The sequence below is a fragment of the Peromyscus eremicus genome, chromosome 1 (assembly GCF_949786415.1).
Source record: "Peromyscus eremicus chromosome 1, PerEre_H2_v1, whole genome shotgun sequence".
Taxonomy (NCBI): domain Eukaryota; kingdom Metazoa; phylum Chordata; class Mammalia; order Rodentia; family Cricetidae; genus Peromyscus; species Peromyscus eremicus.
This window is the reverse complement of record NC_081416.1, coordinates 95,220,853-95,240,746: the sequence shown is the minus strand read 5'-3', so window position 1 is coordinate 95,240,746 and position 19,894 is coordinate 95,220,853. Positions and strand designations below refer to the sequence as shown.

General features: G+C 44.7%; 1 protein-coding gene across 1 annotated transcript in view; it reads left to right on the top strand.

The window, feature by feature from the left end:
• Positions 1-12,063, top strand: part of Dnhd1 (dynein heavy chain domain 1) — a 74,435-nt gene extending 62,372 nt beyond the window's left edge. The window contains 15 exon segments of the mRNA XM_059269286.1: positions 2,259-2,408; positions 2,631-2,813; positions 2,942-3,373; positions 3,578-4,043; positions 6,216-6,506; positions 6,729-6,881; positions 7,069-7,247; positions 7,370-8,335; positions 8,529-8,715; positions 8,932-9,045; positions 9,133-9,331; positions 10,137-10,228; positions 10,394-10,543; positions 10,737-11,545; positions 11,677-12,063. Of these exon segments, the coding sequence (XP_059125269.1) occupies positions 2,259-2,408; positions 2,631-2,813; positions 2,942-3,373; positions 3,578-4,043; positions 6,216-6,506; positions 6,729-6,881; positions 7,069-7,247; positions 7,370-8,335; positions 8,529-8,715; positions 8,932-9,045; positions 9,133-9,331; positions 10,137-10,228; positions 10,394-10,543; positions 10,737-11,545; positions 11,677-12,027 (4,722 nt within the window). The 3' untranslated portion in view covers positions 12,028-12,063.
• Positions 12,064-19,894: the final 7,831 nt, after the last annotated feature.

Genomic DNA, 19,894 nt, shown 5'->3' with positions numbered 1-19,894 from the left:
ATCTGATTGAGGAGTCCTGCTATTCCTTGGTTCCTTATATCACACCATAATATAGGAAGCTCCAAATATAGCTAAGAGATTTTCATACATCTCAGGGGTCATTCAATTAGATCCTTTGGTCATTCACTAAATGGTCCTAATAAAGCATCCATCTAGTGTTTCCCACCCCCAAGAAATGTCACTATTCCTTTAATCATCTAAGCCAAATCCCCAGAATCATTCTGGTCTCCTGCAGTTTTTCCCTTTCTCATACTCAATTAGTCCATTTATTCATTGGTATTACCAACAAAATTAATTGAACTCTATAACTTTTGCCCAGGCCCTCAAAATTTATGTCTATATTTGTGTTTATATCTACATCTAAATAGATGGATAGATTGGTAGGTAGATAAAAAGATAATACATTACTTGCACAGGAAGCAACTGTCCCTTTCTGATTTACTGATGAGAAAACAGAAATCCAAAGAGGCTAATGAACATAGTTTAGACTTGTCCAGGCAATTTTAAACAGTTATTCTTATTATGAAAGAGAAAGTCCAGAGTGTCCTAAGATATACCAAGAAGAATTTTCCAGAGGGAAGGGAAGGAAGAAGAGGAGAAGGAAGAGGAGGCAGTTTCAGTATATAGCACAACATGTATAGAATGAAGTGGACGTTAAAAAACATTCCTTTAAAATGTAAACAACAGCCAGGTAGTGGTGGCGCATGCCTTTAATCTCAGCACCTGGGAGGCAGAGGCAGGCAGATCTCTGTGAGTTTGAGGCCAGCCTGGGCTACAGAGTGAGTTCCAGGAAAGGCTCCAAAACTATACAGAGAAACCCTGTCTTGAAAAACAAACAAAAAGTAAACAACAATGAAGTACAACAAAGGTATTTTCTGAGGTAATATTTGGACAGGTATAAAGGGAGGTGGAGAAGAAGAACATCTGGATTGAAGCATCAGTGTGAGTGAAGACACACAGACTAGAGAACATTCACCACACTAGAGGAACTCAAAGTCAGGAATGGCTGGAGAGTATGGTGCTCAGGGAAATAAAACAATGAGCCTAGAAATATGAGTAGCCAAGAAGGTGAATGTTAAGACACAAAGACAATGAGATTCAGTTAAAGAAAACCAATTAGGATGCAGTGTGGTGAATGATTGGAGGAAGGGAATAAGGGCAGGAACCAAGGTACCCAGTTAGAAAAGTAGTGTGCAGCTCAGGAGAGACTCTGAGTGTCAATGGGCATTGGGAATGGGGATAGAAATAAGAAACATTCAAGAGGTATAATGGGAAGATCTACAAAGAATGAGCTAGATTTGAGGAAATAAAAGAGATGGAGCCAAGAGTAGCAAACAAGATATCTTCTGTGAGTAATATGAGTATATTCTGTCAAAGTTCTTGAAAAAAGGACACAGAGAGAGGAGCAAGATTGCAAGACAACTAAGGAGTCATGAACACATTCATTTTAGGGACATTTAGAGTTGGAGAAGCCTATGAGAGGCTTAAGTAGATGGATACATAGGCAAAGCTGGGGAAGGAATGTGGTTATAGAGAGATTTGAGGTTTTTTTTTTTTTTAAGGTTTATTTATTATGTATACAGTGTTCTGCCTACATGCATGCTTGCAGGCCAGAAGAGGGCACCAGATCTCATTACAGATGGTTGTGAGCCACCATGTGGTTGCTGGGAATTGAACTCAGGACCTCTGGAAGAACAACCAGTGCTCTTAACCGCTGAGCCACCTCTCCAGCCCCCGAGATTTGAGTTTTTAGAGTAATGATATGGTATAGGAAAACACTACCCCACACAGTACAATCAATCAAGACCATGATATTACAGGATGTGCAGAAGTGTAAGATGAGAAGAAATGGAGGCCTGAAAGCTTTTATTAAGGAAATAGTTTAGGGATCACTAAAGAAGAGACAGAGAGATCCAATGTCATGAAGGCCAGGGGAGGAGAAAGCTTCCAGAGGCAGGGGCAGTGCTCTCTGACAACTGTTGCTAAGAAGTCAGGAAGAGAAGAGATGTAGCAGAACAATTACACAAGCTCTGGAGTTACTTGTATGGCAATAAGATGGCAGGAAAAGCAATCCCCTCACACATACACTTAAGGTTTCTGCTACTGGATGTATAAGTCACAGACCAGACCAGAGCAGAAGCTCTGTCTATGGCCTACTGGGAGTTTGACTAGGTCACCCTATCATGCTCGTGATATCTCTGTGGGGGTGGTCTAAAGCCCAGGGAATGGAGCTGCAAGGTCTGGACCTCTGTTCACAGAACATTGGTATGTATCAAAGCCAGCTCGATCAAGTCAAGCAGCTATACAAGCAGAAGATGGCAGAATGTCAACACCAGGAGAGCCTCATTGAGAATCTGGTCAGGCAGCAATGTACCCTACAGGCTCAACAGGAGGCTTTCCTGGAACAGGTAGGCTCTTCCCGCTACCAGCTCTGCTGGGGAGGGGACAACCACTCATAAGATACTCGGTGGACAGAATGGGGTGACTAATAGGGCTCTTGGCATGGAGGCCAAGGTTACAGGGCGGCTTGGGAATGAGGAACCTTAAGAGAGATGAGTCCTCTTGGAAGCATCTCGGAGAATGAGCAGAACATCACAGGATCTCTGCAGCATGCATCTGTCTTCATTTAGATGGGCAAGGCATTTCTAGGTCCTTTGAGCAAGCTGCAGGTGGCTGACTTTGAGGAGTTAAGAAGCTATCGAGCCCCACCAGAATCTGTAGTCCAGGTGACGGATGCATTGTGTGACCTGTTCCACCATGAGACAGGCTGGGCCAATGCCAAGCAGCTGTTATGTACTGAGGATTTTTATCAGGTAGGAAAAATAAGGTACCATAAAAGGAGAGGGGTCACATAAAGGGAGAATTGGGCAAGATTAGCCTATTGAGTCAAGGTAAAGAGCACCTATGTCTTCTCTTCTCCCCTTAACACATGTCCTCCCAGGAGCTGGTATTCTTCCCCAAGGAGAAGCTGACTGACTCAGAGCTGATAAAGTTAAACCAAGCTCTGAAAGCTCCAGGTATGCGTGATGCAGCCTTGAGGTCAGTAAGCATCCCTGCAGCAAACCTGGCAGTCTGGCTCTCGGCTGTTCTGCGCTATGGGATGGCACAGCGCCGGGGATTGCCCACTGGCCTGCTACTGCGGCAGGTGGAGGCAACATTGGCTCGGGAGCAGGCCCGCCTAGGCCAGTTCCAGTTTCAGGCCCATGATCTGCTACAGCAAACTTTGTCTCTGACTAAGAAGCTAGAAGATGCCCACGCCTTTTATAGCCTCATCATGGAGACCCTCAATCAGGCACAATGTGGAAAGTATCACAAATGGCCCATGAAATCTGCACTGCTCACACCCATGCACATGTGGACCCAACAGCTCCAGGTAACAAGCCCTTCCCAGATGTCTCTCTCTCAGTTCATTTTACATCCCACCATGTATGTGCCTTGCTTCCTCTGTCCTTCCATGCCCTTCTCCATATTTTCCTCTACAAATTATCTTGTTCCCCTCGGGTAACCTTCTGTCCACCCTTCCACATACCTCTCTACCTCACTGACTATTCATGCTTTGGTTCCCTCTCCACACCAGAAGTTGAAGGATCATTGCAAGACTGTGTTTGGAGATGCCCTCTTGTGCTCAGCTGCCATTGTCTACCTGGGTCCCTTTCCACCAGAGCGGCGCCAAGAACTGTTGGAAAAGTGGCTGTCTCTGTGTCAGGGCTTTGAGGAAGCGCTGGAGCCAGATGATGTGGCACAGGCACTGAAGCAGAAACCTGCTAGGGTGCCACCAAAGGATCCTCTTGTGCCCACATGTACTCCCTTCAGGATTATGAAATTGCTGAGCTGTGAATCTGAACAGCACCAGTGGGATCGAGACCGGAAGCCCCAAGCGAAGTCAGCCCGCTTGTTAGGCCTGCTACTACAGAGCCACATCTACTACAACAGCTGCCGTTGGCCTCTGCTGCTTGACCCCAGCAACCAGGCCCTCATCTGGTTGAATCCGCTACCCCTGAAACAGGACAAGTGGTTGGCACCACCTTCCAAAGAGAGCAGAGGTAGGCATGGATTAATGGCATGGGATGAAAGCTCCCCAACACTCTCAGCTTCCTATGGTCTGCCTTTTCATGGCAGAGATACTGAGTTTTTGTGGCTAACACATACCCTATTTTACCAGCCTGAACTATATTAATAAATTCGTTCTCATTTACTGTCTTTGTCTGATTAGTTTTAGCTCATGTTACAATGGCCCTGATTTCCCACTTCTCTGCTGTACTCAACAACATGGGAAATCTTGCTAACAAATAAAGCTTACAATTTTGGGTAATATTTATTACCCAAATTCAAGCAACATTGAGAAATTCTTGGAAAATATTTTTATTGGCTATGTTTGAATCAGGGATCCATCTGAATAGAGTTCCTAGGAGAAGGAAATGAATCCATTTGTAAAAGAAAGATTTGGGGAGTTGAATAGATGAGAGGAAAACTGTTGCATTATATGAACAGAGGTCTTTATAGAAATAATGAACTTCAGGACCTTGAAATGAGATCATTCTGCTCCTTAAATGAGTGAGGCCTAAGTCCTGAAACAGTCATCTTTTAAGAGACAGAGGACACATATACAGTCGGGAAGACCAATGAAGGAGGCAGTTATGGAGCCACAGCTGAGGAATACCTAAAATTGCACTCACCAGAGGATGGAAAGGGCAAAGACAGATCCCCTCTTGAGCCTTTGGAGGGGATGAAGCTTTGCTGGCACTTTGATTTCAGACATCTGGCCTCCACAACGGAGAGAACAGTAGTTTAAGCCATTAAGTTTGTGGGAACTTGCTCTGGTCATCCTAGAAACTAATCCATACATCATAGTTGCAAGATGTCTACCACTCAGGTATCATGTCAAAGTTGCTGCTGGCAATCTATGTCTCCTCTGTCAGGAGTGCTGGGCAGAATTTTGGTCCCCATGATTTTCTTTTTTAAAATGCTAAGAAAGCATTGTACTACCAAGCTACTTCTACAGCCCTGATCTTTGCCTTCTGGTATGACTCCTATAATATTCAGGATAAGAAAATTTCAGATGCACCAAGGTTACTAATCAATGTGCCTTAAGAGAGCTATCATTCTGAATTATCTTGGTGAAGCTCAAGCTAATCATGAGCCCTTCAGAGCAGAAAGGAGAAAAGAAAACACAGAGAGTAGAAGGTCAGGGACATTCAACAGACAGTTGCTGGCTTGGAGATGCATGGGGCTTACAGATCAGCTGTAGGAAGGAAACAGATCCTGTGAACACCCAGTCAGAGCCAGGCTCAGTGGTACACACCTATGGGCTCAGGTACTCAATAAGCCACAGTATGAGGACGGCTTGATCCCAACAGTTTGGGGACAGTTTGGGAAACACAATGAAATCCTATCTTAAAAAAACCTACCAAACAACAAATAATCCACTAAACATGAAGGGCCTCCAGCCCTAGATGAGAAGACCTTCATCTAAGCCCAGTGTGTGGCTGAGCAGAGAATCTAGCCATGCTGTGCTGGACCACTAGCCTTCAGTACTTAGGGATAATAAATGGTGGCTTAAACTGCTGAATTTGCAGTAATTTGTTATAATGAATGCAACAAACTGTAGGCCTGGGCAGCATCCACTTGTAAGAGAACCTATAAAGAAAACAAGTGCTTATCTCTTCTTGCAGGAGAAAAGGGATTGGGATGGCTGTACTCACACCACCTTTTGTGGTTTCCAGTACCCCAGTCATGACTTTTCCAGTGCAATAGTTTATAGCCCTTCACTTGTAAGCCACTGCTTCAGGCACCAATTTCCCTATCAGGGAGGACATTTAGTTGTTGCTGCCAGAATAACTTATGTTTAAAAAAAGATGGGGGTGAGTATTGACTCTTCTAATCAACCCACAGAAAGGGAAGAAATGGAGTCAATTTCAGAGATGACTAGCTCCTTCCTTGGAATTTTAAAGTAATAACAAAAACCAGCATTTATTGTTTGCCGTGTGCTGGTCCATACTGTACATCATCACAATTAATATCCAGAGCAACCCTATGGGGTTATCACTAATATCAACTCAATTTTTTCAGATGGGAAAACTGAATCATAGATCTTAAGCAGCTTTCCTAAACTGTCTTGCTCTAGACCTCCACTCATGAACCCTCTCCTGGGTAACTAGAACTTAGAAAACAAGCTTCTCCTCTAAGAAACACTCTTTTCTATCTTTTCCTCCCAGCAAAGCACCGTGTGACAAACCAAGACAGTGACGATGAAACGGAAGATGAAGGTGATGATGACGATGATGAAGACAGAAATGAGGCCAATAACCAAACAAAAGAACAGAAAACAGAGGAAAACAAGAGTGAGGAGAAAGAGAAGGAAGAGCAAGAAACAGAGAAAGAAAAGAGTGAAACAGAGAGTTCTAACTCAAGTCCATCATCTGAGACTCAGTCTCCACCTCTCCTTACTGTGCTCTCGGGTGCTGACCCAGAGTTGGGGCCTCAGCTCCTGGAGGCAGCTGCCAATGGTGAGAACCACAACCCCCATTTTCTTCCCTAATTCTGTGGCCCCCACAATCTTTTCATACCCCAATCTGACCTTAGCTTTGATCCTACATCCTACCATATTGAAGAATCTAGATTGAGCTCTCTTATCAGCCAAGAGAGAGCTGATGAGGAACACATCTTGTGCAGAGACTGGGTGGCATGGGTGCTGGCAGTGTGGATAGTTGTTCTTACTTCTCTCATAGGCCTGCCTGTGCTCTTGACTAATATGGAGCTGAGCCTAGGGTGCCAAGAACTTCATGGGCTGCTATTGAGGGAGAATCTGAGTCCACCCCACGTGCAACCTGGTTTCTGTCTCTATCTGAGCACTACCCTTCCTATCTATGCTTTGGAACAAGGTGAGACCAGAGGGTAGGTTACTAGCACAGCTTTGTGGACATACTAGGCCCCCAGAATCATCCCTAAGAGGTCTTCATTCAACTAGGCCCAGAGCAGGCTCAGAACTGCAATGGAGAGCCAAATTCTCTGTCTACTCTACCCTTGACTCTGACATGGGTGAGTTTACATTTTCCATGTGACCCCAAGTACTAGGTCGTAAATTGCTGAAAGGGTTGAATGTTCTGGATCTGGGTCTGAACATGGAAATACTAGAAGAACAGATGCTGCATGAAATCTTGTGCAGAGAGCGTCCAGAGCTTGAGACCCGCTGGCAGGACCTCAAAGTCAGAGCAGTGGATACCTATGAAGCTGTGGAGGCTGCTGAGGTACTTGGGGGCCCAGTCTGTGGGGTGGGATAAACATTGGAAGGGTTTAAGTATAGAGCTAGAGATGATGTTTGGGGACCATCACAAAGGTCCAGATCCATCAAACAGATTACCACATGCAGGAACGGTTGCTGGTGATATTGCAACTTCAGAACCCAAAGCGTAAGAAACCGTCCAAGTTTATGAGAGAAATCGTGAGGACTCAGGCAAAGATATGTCAACTGAATGCTCAAAGGGAAGAGATAGAAGAGCAGAAGCTGGAGGAGATGGCACTGTGGGCACCTTACCGGCAGGTAGCCTGTCATGGAATGGCTGTGGTAAAGGCTCTAAGTCCACTAGAGAACCTGCTGCCATTTTTCTTTATGAATTTAGAGAAGTGGTTGGCAGTCACCAGGCGGGCTCTAGACAGCATGAAACCACATGATAGCTATCATGGAGAGGACTTGGCCAGCCATATGCTGCAGTTGAAAATACATCTGACCCGCCAGTTGCTGAGCAGCACCTTGGCTGCCTTAGGCTTGACCCAAGCACCTTTGGTGGGTGCCTTGGGTGCTTTGGCCCTGCTGCAAGTGACAAAGAAGACACCAAAGCTAGAGAGGTTGGCACTGTGGCCTGGACTGTCAGCCTCTCCCAGCACAGGCCATAACACACAGATCCCTGGTGTGGTTAGGCCAGCCTGGCTAGGCTTAAGAGCCTGGCAAGAATGTGGGGCATTGGAGCTGCTGTCCCCATTTGCTGGGCTTCGTGCATCCCTGGCAGGCCACTCCATTGTGTGGCAGGATTACTTGTCACTATCATCCACCGTGCTGGGTCCTGCACCTGGTCCTAATTCTGAGCCACTTAGCCTCCTCCAGAAGCTGATTCTGTGGCGTGTACTGCGACCAGATTGCCTGGCAGGTATCCTAGCAGACCTCACCACCAGCCTACTAGGTCGGCCCCTAGATGAAGACCTGGGTGCCCCTACCATGATATTTGAACACAGTCAAGCTACTCAGCCCATCCTGATCGTGCTGCCACCACCTGGCCACCCTACAGCCACCTTGCATCCTATGACTGTCATCCGGAAATTAGCTGCCAACCATGAAAAGGTTTGAATCTAGTCACTTGACCCAGAGTGAGTGGGCTTCTATGGGCTGGGATGGAATGTGGGGGACCTGTCCCAGCATCCTCATGGGTCTTTTTAACACAGGTACTTTAGGGTTATTGTGGCATAACTCTGAGTCTATCAAGTCACCCCAAGATCACTTTGACTTACTCTGTCACCTTTCTAATGGTTTCTAGACACAGAAGCACCTGCATGTGATAGCATTAGGTTCTGAAGACTGGGATCCTGTCTCAACTATAGTCAACACTCTACGCCAGGCTATGCTCCAGGGGCACTGGCTGGTGCTGGATAATTGTCATTTGATGCCCCATTGGCCAAGAGAACTGCTACAGCCCTTGTTGGGACTGCTGGATGGAGCCAAGGGTAAGTGTACTGCTTCAGGATGGTTTCGAGGATCCTCCCCTACACTTTGTCCTGAGCTTGAATTCTAAGACTTCACGGCTGATCTCCCAAGTGTAAGCCTATCCCTTTGGCCTTGTGTCTGATTCCTGTTGCTCCAGTCTTGAAGATGACCTATGGACTTGTGGGTCAGTCTATTTATTACCTGAGGATTTATTCCAGCCCCTTATCTAAACTTAGTGGCCTCAGACTCGGAACTGTTAGCTGAACAAGAAAGCAAGAATGTGTCTACTGTCCACAGAGATTTCCGTCTTTGGCTGATTGTATCTACTGAGGCCAGTGCTTCCTTGCCAGGTGAGAAGCATCCCTTTATGAGCTATCAAGTCCTAAGGATGGAGAGTGATTGTACTGTACTGACTCAGGACTCTGCTTCCTCCACAGGGGTGCTGACCCATCACTCCATGACTGTTTTCTGGGACCAGTCTTTAGAACTGGGCCGTATCTTGATTGACAGTGTGGATTCCCAGCAAGGACTCTGCAGGCAACCCCTCACCCAGACTCTACCTTTGTTCCTCCTGCATGGTCTCCTACTACACAGACAGCTCTATGGGATAAAGCTACAAGCACACAGGGGGCGCTGGTGAGGGATCCACCAGTCCTATTCAGTCACCCAGCAAACACTGAGTACCTTCCATATGCTTGGATGAGAAAACTGATCTTTGGAACCTCCAAAGAGTGAAGGCAAGGGGAAGGCAAGGAAGTCTTCTCCAAGGACTTTGTTTGCAATCTCACTTTGAACTGAACCTTAAAAGCAAAAGCTAGTTAGATAGAAACAGGGCTTTCTGAAGCAGAGGGAAAGACTTCAGTGCAGCTGAGGTGGACATGATGGGGATGGAGTAGAGAAAAATGAAGCTCATCACAAAGGGCTTTTAGGGCCATGGCAAGGGGCCTTGGGTCATTCTGCAGACATCAGGAAGCCAGGGACGGGGGCAGGGGGCGTTAAATAGGAGAGGAAACTTGATTCTATCTGTCTAAAGCATCACCCAGGCTGCAATGTGAAGAATAGACAGAGGGGGTGGGCCTGGAGAAAAAGAACACCTTTTAAGGAGGCTCTAAGGAAAAGATCATGATATAGGTGGTAAGGACTAGGGTGGTAGTCAGAATAGAGGTCAAGAATAAATATATGGTGAAGAATAAGGATGACTCCTAGACTTCTTAGACAACTGGGTGGCTGACAATACCTCTTAATAGGCTAAGAGGTGGAATAGGTTTTATAGGGGAAATGATTATTGCAATAGAAAGCAAGTTGTATTGGGGTGTAAAGTAGTAATGTCTAGTGAGTCCTCATAAGTCTAGAGCTCAGGAGAGAGGTTTGCACTGAAGAAAAGATGTGAGAGTCCTCAGTATATTGTTATTAAAACTGTGCTCTCTGTACTCCTACCCAGGAGTCAAGTAACCTTGACCAACATTCTTCAGATCCAAGAGCGTCTGTGGGCCAGTCTCAGTAACCCCAGTGCTGCCTTGCTAGACCTGGCTGGTGAGGTTCTCCTCCTGTCTTCCATATGGTGATTGGCCCCCAGAAGACCTGGAAAAGGGTGGTGTGGAAGTCTGAAGGCCAGGACACATGTGATAGATAAACACACAATTTTGTTTTGAGGGGTGGTAGAAACTGGAAGGACTGAAGTTCTGATTTCATCTACAGCTTCAGTTTTCTATGGAGGTTCTTTGGAGGACCCAGAGGACAGAGAGGCCCTGATTAGCCTGACACGAGCTTGTCTGAATCCCAGGAGCATAAGCTGGGTCCAGCCACACACACCTCAGCATCTGCTGGCCACTCTGATGCCTAGCCCAGGTAAGTTTCAGGCAAATGTCCACCCTAGGATGGGGAAAAGTGCATTGTACTGCAGTCCTCACAGGAGTGTGGATAATATCCATACCAATGAAGGTATGAGAGGGCAATGTTGGTAATTATTGGGTCAGAGGAAGGCCTACTTCCTTGGCTCTGGTGGGGACAATCTATTTTGTTTCTCACCTCCAATTCCAAGAGCTAGGGAAGCTAGATGCCATGACAGAGTGCAAGGCCCGAATGCGTCTACTGCCCACACCAGCTGAACCTCGTGTTTGTGGACTGAATGAAGGGCCCAAGTCCTGGCTGTTGAGACGCCAGAGTCGTGCTCTCCTGAATGTGCTGCAGCAGTGTTCACCCACATGGGTTCCTTCAGCTGGCGGAGGAAGCACCCAGCGTAAAGAAAGGCGACTTCGGCAACGCTTGGTGCAAGCCAAGAAGAGGCTGGTGGCACTTCAGGCTTTGCTAACCAACCGTACTCGATCAGGCCAGTGTGTCACCCCCTGGGCGGTGCTGGGGCCCACTGCCCACCGGCCTCTGGAGGGCTTCTTAGAGACAGAGGTGCTGGAACTGAGGCAGCTGGTGAGCATACTGCAACGTGACCTTGACTGCTTATTGCAGCAGCTGAAGGGTGAGACCCCATGCACCTCCAGCCGCTGTGCAGCAGTGGCCCATGCTCTTTGGGCTGGACGCCTACCTCGGCCTTGGAGACCTCATGCGCCTGCTGGGCCACAGCTGCCCTGGCAATGGCTGCGACAACTGTCCCGCCGTGGGCACCTGTTGATTCGCTACCTGGACAGTGACACGAGCGAAAATGCCAATGAACCAGAGCGCATATTTCACCTGTCAGCTTTTCGCCATCCTCGTCGTCTATTGCTGGCACTGCGTTGGGAGGCTGTCCTGGAGTCCTCGGTGCCCAGTCCCAATCTTCCTGGTAACCAAGGCTCTGGCTCTGGCAGTCTCCCACCTAAACGTCAGGAGCTGAACAACCACCCTCTGCATATCCGGGTATCTTGACATCACCCTTTCTGCTCCCCATTCCACCTCCTCTAAGTATCTGATTATACCCCATCCTGTTGACCCTGACTCTGATCTGACTCTCATCTTCATAGCTTTGCCTTTTTTCTGGCACCCCCCAGGTTGAGAATGGCCCAAATCCCAAAGTTCCTGAGATGGGACTGCTGCTGATCGGGTTACAGCTCCAGCATGCAGAGTGGGACCAAATGGATGGGGCCTTGCAGGACAGCTTTTCCAGTCAACCCAGCCCTCTGCCTCCTGTCAGCGTCAGCACACAAGCCCTTGGGACCAAGGCTGCACCAGTCTCAGCTGGCCTGGGTGTGTACTCCTGTCCTGTATACATGACCGGGCCCCTTGGCACTACCAAGCTGCATAGCAAGAACATCCTAATGCACTTGCCACTACCCACGAAGCTCAGCCCTGACACCTGTATCCAACGGAGAGTCCATGTGTGCAGCCCAACCTTATCCTGAGCCCCCACCAAAATAAAGCTGTAGTGCTGTCAGGAATGACTTCTGGGATTTGGAAGAAGATTGCAGTATGCACAGAGTACACAATGTGGCACATGGAGGGGAAAGGATGCCACTGATAGAGGAAGAAGGGGGACATGTGCAAAACAAGAGGGGCAAAGGCTGTGGGTACTCTCTGGGTACAGGAGCCTGCTTTTAGTGCTGTTTACAAGGGGATAGGGAAACCTAGCAATAGCTACACAGAATTCTGATTCCTTGCTCAGCTTTCTACTGTGGTCTCAGCACTTGCATTAAATATTTAGTGGGTAGTTTTAAATGGAGAACATTATTTGAAAGTTGCTTAAGGCATTTAGCAGCATTATTGGAATGTCCCACTTCTGCCTTACCACATTCTCCAAATGAATCATATACCCAAAACAAAGGCCAATGCACGACCCCTCACTCATTCAATAATAACCAACTGAGCAAGCACTTCTCTATATGAAGGGTTCTTTCAGGCACCGATGAGGCTATTCAGGGTAAAACTCCTGCTTTCCTTGGGATCTATTTCCTGTCCCATGGAAGTTCTAGGAACATGTTATGCCCTTCGAAAGCACCCTCCCCAGGGACCTCCTTCTAGGCCATTCTTTTTAATAGTCCATTTATCCATTGTTGAAATTAGCACCTTCATTATCCAGTCAGCTTCTCATAGTGCTACCAGGATTGGACTAAGCCTTCTGTGCATACATTCGTTTGGGGGATACATCATATCTAAACTTCACCACTCCACAACGGGATCTCGAAAGGTCATATTATTCTTATAATGCCAAATGCATATTACTGCTCCCCGCCTTTCTGTTTTGAAACAGGTTCTTGCTGTGTTCCAGGTTGGCCTCAAACTTGTGATGCACCTGACTCAGCTCCCCAAATGCTGAAATTAGAGGCCCACACCACAATATCTAGCTAAAATGCATTTCTCAAAAATCCACGTTCAATTTCCTCAGACCTAAACTCTTAACTATAAACCCCCATAAAACTCAAGAAATATTCTAAAATATGACACACAGTAAACATTTCCATTCTAAGAGGGTGGAATAGACAGACACCAAAGAAAGGTTAGACCAGAGTAAGAGTGAAACCTAGCGGGACAAACATTTAGTCCTACAGCCCATTCCCAAAAGTACTCTGGGTATGTGGTGAAATGATATGAACTTAAATGTGCATGGATCCATCCCCACCACTAAAGCCTTACCATTTGCAGCCCACGTGCTGGCTTCTCTAGACCTTGCTCCACTCACCGAGGCTTTCCATGGCAGATGCTCTATGTCCATGGCCTCTCTAACTTTCTGGAGTGTCCTCTGCAGCTCCACTCACTATTACAACTTTACACATTGTCAGAGATTTCCTGTGGGGATTCTGGTCCTACCATACATACATTGGCCTTTTAGACTCTCCTCTGAAATAGAGAGGGAAAGCCTATAATTCCACAACTCTTACATTCTACATGCTTGAAACTCCAGCATCACATGGTCAATGCCAAGGTCTGCTGCTAGCTCAAGCAGTAGCTACTCTTCAATGGCCTCTGAACACCTGGATGGATGAAAACAGGGGGGCACTTTCCTAAGTGAACACTTCTCAAAGCAAAGTCTTTCGAATGAATTAAAACCTTTATATCCATGTGCCTACCAAGGGTGGCAGCTAGCCAATTCCTGAGAAACCCTCAGGTACTTTTCTGTTGTTCTGATGCCAAATATTTGACTGTTTGGTTTAGGGGGTTATCTTATGTGCATGAGTGTTTTGCCTGCATGTATGTATATATGCACTACATGCATGCCTAGTCCTGTGAAGGTCAGAGAAGGTATTAGATTCTCTGAAACTAGTGTTATGGAAAGTTGTGAGCTAACATATGGATTCTAGGAATCAAACCCAGGTCATCTGCAATAGCAACAAGTCCTCTTAACCACTGAGTTGCTGCTTTAACCTCTTATCTTTTGAGACAGGGTTTCATATAGTCAGTCTGAACTTCAACTTGCTATATAGCTGAGGTTGATCTTGAATTCTTGATCCTCCTGCCTCCTAGCTACCAAGTGCTGGCTGGCATTGGTAGATATGCACAATCACACATAGTCTACTTAGTTTCTTTTTCTTTCTTTCTTTCTTTTTTTTTTTTTTTTTCATGACAGGTTTCTCTATGTAGACCTGGCTGTCCTGAAACTCACTTTTGTAGACCAGGATTGCCTGGAGCTCACAGATATCTGTCTGCCTCTGCCTCCCAAGTGCTAGGATTAAAGGCATGAGTCGGCTTACTTAGTTTCTTTTTAATGGCCCTAATCTCTTCAACAACCACATTCCTCTTGGCTTCAACTTTAAAGGTTTTTTTTTCTGCTCTAAGTGAAAGATTTTCAAATTTTAGAAAACTTTTGGAAAACATTCTTGCTATAAAATTGACTAAAAGCAGCTAGCAAAAACCATGCCCTTTTAATTCAGGCTGCCTTGAAATGTCCTCTGCTGTATTAACTAGTCTGAACCTTTAAATTCACCCTCATGCAAAGACTCAGGATACTACTAAAATCTAAACAAGTTCTTTGCTGGGATTAAAAATGAATGGTCTGTAATCCAATTCCCCAAGAGAGACCTTCTTCTCATCTTTATTGTCTCCTATCAGCATTCTGGCCCTCTGCGTTCTCACCAGAATTGCCCATTAAGCATTTCTAACAACATTCTGGCACTTCTCTAGTTTGTAACTCTGCACTTTTCCAAATTCTCCCAAACCAATCCCAAAGAACCACAAAGTCAGGTTTAATCACAATAACAACCTTACTTCTCCAGGATAGATTTAGACTTTCTACCAACATGACAAATATCTTAAATAAACAACTTAAAGAAGGTGTTATCAGCTCATTGTTGCAAGAATCTCAATAGTTGATGATTCATTGCTGTGCACCTGTGAAGAGACTGAGGCAGTGAGCATGAACTGGAGCAAAGTTGCTCACCTCATGATAGGAAGCTGAGAAGGACAGAGGAAAGAGCTGGAGACAAGATATGTTTTTCAAGTTATATCACCAGTGACCTGCTTCCTTCAGTTATGCCCTAAAATCTAAAGTGCCTATCATTTCTCAAAATAACACCATCATTTGGGATCAGGACTTCAACATATTCAAACCATAATATATGGACTAAATGAACTATCCTTGGTAAAAGGATTTTTTAAAAATTTAATTTTGGAGCTGAAAATGTGACTCAGTTGGTAGTTTTTGCCTACATGCACAAAATGCTGAGTTTGATCTCAAGCACCTCATAAAACTGGGCATGGTGGTACACACCTATAATCTCAGCACTTGGGAGGTAGAGATCAGAAATTCTAAGTCATTCTCCGCTATATAGTGCATTCAAGGTCAGAATGGGCTACAAGAGACTATGTTTCCAAATAAAATTTGTAAATAGAATTATCTACAAATCTGAGATTACATTTTATGTATATAAACAAATTATATTCTTGGTTATTTCTATTCCTGGTAAGAATACATACATACAAAGAAGAGACATTAAAACATTTTTTTCACAAATGTCACTATTTGCAGGAAGGACAAATCAGAAATAATTTGGAATAGTTACTTGTAGCTAGAGTTTTCCTGCCTGGCCCACAGTCAGGACAAATCTCTATCACCCGCCAGTCCCACAGCCGCTCAGACCCAAGCAAGTAAACACAGGGACTTATATTGCTTACAAACTATATGGCCGTGCCAGGCTTCTTGCTAACTGTTCTTATATCTTAAACTAATCCATTTCTATAAATCTATACCTTGGCACGTGGCTCGTGGCTTACCGGCATCTTCACATGCTGCTTGTCATCACAGCAGCTGGCAGTGTCTCAGACTCAGCCTTCCACTTCCCAGAATTCTCTTCTCTGCTTGTCCTGCCTATCCTTCTTGCCTGGCTACTGGCTAATCAGTGTTTTATTTACTAACCAATCAGAGCAACATATTTGACATACAGAACATCCCACAGCAGTTACTAGACAGTGCACAAATATTATTTCTCTTCCCTTTGAGAATGGTTAGAGGTTTTGGGGGGGTTGTTTGCTTTTTACCATCTATGAAGCTATATTTCACACTGGTAATTGTTTTTGTCAGTTACATAGGAGCAGAAAGGATTGGCTTTGTTCCCTTTTCTTGCTTCAGTGACTACAAGAGCATATGTTGAGATACTGTCTCCATTAGTTGGGTCTCTGAGTGTGATCAGAGTCCCTCTCAAACTATATTGACAGGGAAAAAAATAACACTGGAGGTGAGATGCTTAGTAGCTAAAGGCACCTGACTCTAAGACTGACAACCCAGGTTGAATCCCTGATAACCACAAGATAGAAGAGATTCCCAACAAATGTCTCTGATTTCCACATACACACCATGGCACACATGTAATACTGCTCCTTCCAAATGAAAGAAAAAAATGTAAAAAATAAAAAAGAAGTCTTAAAATTACCACATTGGCTTAAATCAATATTTTGGGCTTTTATTTCTTGAAAAGATGGCCCAGCCACTCCTCATAAGTACACTAACAGTTTAAGCAATCACTAAATTGTGGTTTATTCACATTAATAAAAATTAATACAGTTGAGCTCGATACAAATGCATGTTAAGGGATGAGTAAAAAAAGCTAGACACATGGAAATGCTATTTAGATATGGAAGCTTAAGTGGTAAGACTACGTAGAAGACCAATGAAATAACATTGAGTAAGGATGGAAATTTTGTGGGAGCAAGAAAAGAAAGTTGCTACTTAGCCTCTCTGGGTCTGTGGATTGAGGAATGATTGTTCTTTGTTTAACAGCTAATGTCCACTTATAAGTGAGCACATATCATTTTGTCTTTCTGGGGCTGGGTTATCTCACTCAGGATAATATTTTCTAACCCCATCCATTTGCCTGCAAATTTCAGGATGTCATTGTTTTTAACAGCTGAGTAATACTCCTTTGTGTAAATATGCCACATTTTCTTTATCCATTCTTTGGTTGAGAGACATCTAGGTTGTTTCCAGTCCCTGGCTATTATGAATAAAGCAGCAATGAACATGTTTGAGCAAGTGTTGTTGTAGTAGGATGGAGCATTCTTTAGTTATATGCCCAAGAATGGTATAGATGGGTCTTGAGATAGATCCATTCCCAATTTTCTCAGGAACCTCCACATTGTTTTCCATAGTGGCTCTACTAGTTTACACTCAGACCAGCGATGAAGTATTCCACTTGCTCCACATCCTCACCAGCATGAGCTGTTACTTGTGTTTTTGATTTTAGCCATTCTGAAAGGTGTAAGACAGAATCTCAAAGTAGTCTTGATTTGCAGTCCCCTGACAGCTAAAGATGTTGAACATTTCCTTATGTGTTTCTCAGCCATTTAAGATTCCTCTATTGAGAATTCTGTTTAGATCTGCATCCCATTTTAATTGGATTATTTGATTTATTGATCTAATTTCTCAAGTTCTTTATATATTTTGGATATTAGCCCTCTATCAGTTGTGGGGTTAGTGAAAATCTTTTCTGTAGGCTGCTGTTCTGTCCTATTGACAGCATCCTTTGCCTTACAGAAGCTTTTCAGTTTCATGAGGTCCCATTTATTGTTGATCTGAGTGACTGCTTGATTGGTGTTTTGTTCAGGAAGTTGTCTCCTGTGCCCATGCATCCAAGGCTATTCTCCACTTTCTCTTTTACCAGGTTCAGTGTGTCTGGTTTTATGAGGTCTTTGATCCACTTGGACTTGAGTTTTGTGCAGGGTGATAGATACAGTTCTATTTGCAATCTTCTACATGCTAACATCCAGTTAGACCAGCACCACAGTGTATTTTATCTAGTGTGTATTTCTGGCTTCTTTATCAAAAATCAGATGTGCATGGATGTGTGGATTTATGTCTGGGCCTTCTATTTGATTCCATTGATCAACCTGTTTTTATGCCAATACTGTGAGGTTTTTTTTTTTTTTTTTTTTTTTTTTTTTTTTTTTTTTTTATTACTATAACTGTAGAGCTTAAAATCAGGGATGGTGATACCTCCAAAAGTTCTTTTATTATACAGGACTGTTTTGTTTTTCGAGACACAGGGTTTCTCTGTGAATCAGTCTTGGTTGTCCTGGAACTCACTCTGTAGACCAGGCTGGCCTTGAACTCAAAGAGATCCACCTGCCTCTCCCTGGGATTAAAGGCATACACCACAACTGCCTGGCTTATACAGGATTGTTTTAGCTATTCTGGGTTTTTTGTTTTTCCATATGAAGTTGAATATTGTCCTTTTAAGGTCTCTAAAGACTTGTGTTAGAATTTGCTGAATCTGTAGATTGCTTTTGGTAAGATGGCCATTTTTACTATGGTACATTTTCCTACCAATCCATGAGCATGGGAGATCTTTCCATCTTCTGATATCTTCTTCAATCTCTTTCTTCAAAAACTTGAAGTTTTTGTCATATAAGTCTTTCACTTGCTTGGTTAGAGTTTGTTAGCATTTCATTTAGGCATGGGTACTGGCCTGCCCTTTGGGTCCTGACAGGATATATCCTCAGCTGCAGCCACTAAGAGCACTCTCTGTGCGCATTCACTACGTTTCCTTATAAAAGGAGGGCCTTGCCCACATCCCATCTCGTTCTCTTTCTCTTCCTTTGCTCTCATCCCCAAGGACCGGTCTCTGCCCCCTTCTCTGTCCCTTCTTTCCCCTCCCCTCACTAAACCTCCCACGTAAGCCATGTTGTATGGTATGACTCCTCGCCATTTTTAAAACACAACAGAGTTACCCCAAGATAGTTTATATTATTTGTTGCTATTGTGAAGGGTGTTGTTTCCCTGATTTCTTTCTCAATCTGTTTGTCATTTGTGTATAGGAGGGCTACTGATTTTTTTTTTTTTTTTTAAATCTTGGGAGGATGTATGGATCTCCCAGAGAAAGGGAAATAAAACAGATTTTACCAGTGGACTGGGAGTGGGTGGGGATGGGAACAGGAGGGATCAGGAGGGGGTAGGTGGGAGGGATGGAGGGAAAGAGTACTGGGAGAGATGACAGAATTGGGGGGATGTTGGGGGGCGATATAGAAACCTAGTGCAGGGGAAACTCCCTGGACTTTACGAGAGGGATCCAAGTGAAGTCTCTTAGTAATGGGGGATATGGAGCCCAAACTAGTCATCTTTTATAACCAAGCAAGGCTCATAGCATCAATCCAGGGATATCAACCCAGGCACAAAACCTTCGACCTACAATCTGTCCTTCCTGCAAGACATGCTGAGGCAATGGTGGCATAGACAGGCTAAACACTAGGCAGAGCCAGGGGAAGCCTGAAGAAGAGAGGGAGGAAGGATTGTAGGAGTCAGAGGGTTCAAGGACACCAGGAGAACATGGGCCAAAGAAACAACTAAGCAGGGCTCATAGTAGTAGCTCAAAGAGTCTGACACAATAAGCAGAGACCCTGTATGTGTCTGAGCTAGGTCCTCTGCCTATATGTTACAGTTGTGTAGCTTGTTCTTATGGGACTTCCAACAATAGGAGTGTGTGTGTGTGTGTGTGTGTGTGTGTGTGTGTGTGTGTAGAGGTGGAGGGGCTGTCTCTGACTCCTTTGCCAGCATTTAGGACCCTTTTCCTCCTACTGGGTTGTCCAGCCTTGATATGAAGGTTTGTGCCTAGTCTTTTCTTTTTAAAGATTAATTTATTTATTATGTACACAGAAGAGATTGCCAGATCTTATTACAGATGGTTGTGAGCCACCATGTAGGTGCTGGGAATTGAACTCAGGACCTCTTGAAGAGCAGTCGGTACTCTTAATCTCTGAGCCATCTCTCCAGCCCCGCCTAGTCTTATTGTATTTTGTTAGGCCATGCTCAGTAGATCCCTGGGAAGCCTGCTTCCCCCCCCCCATTTT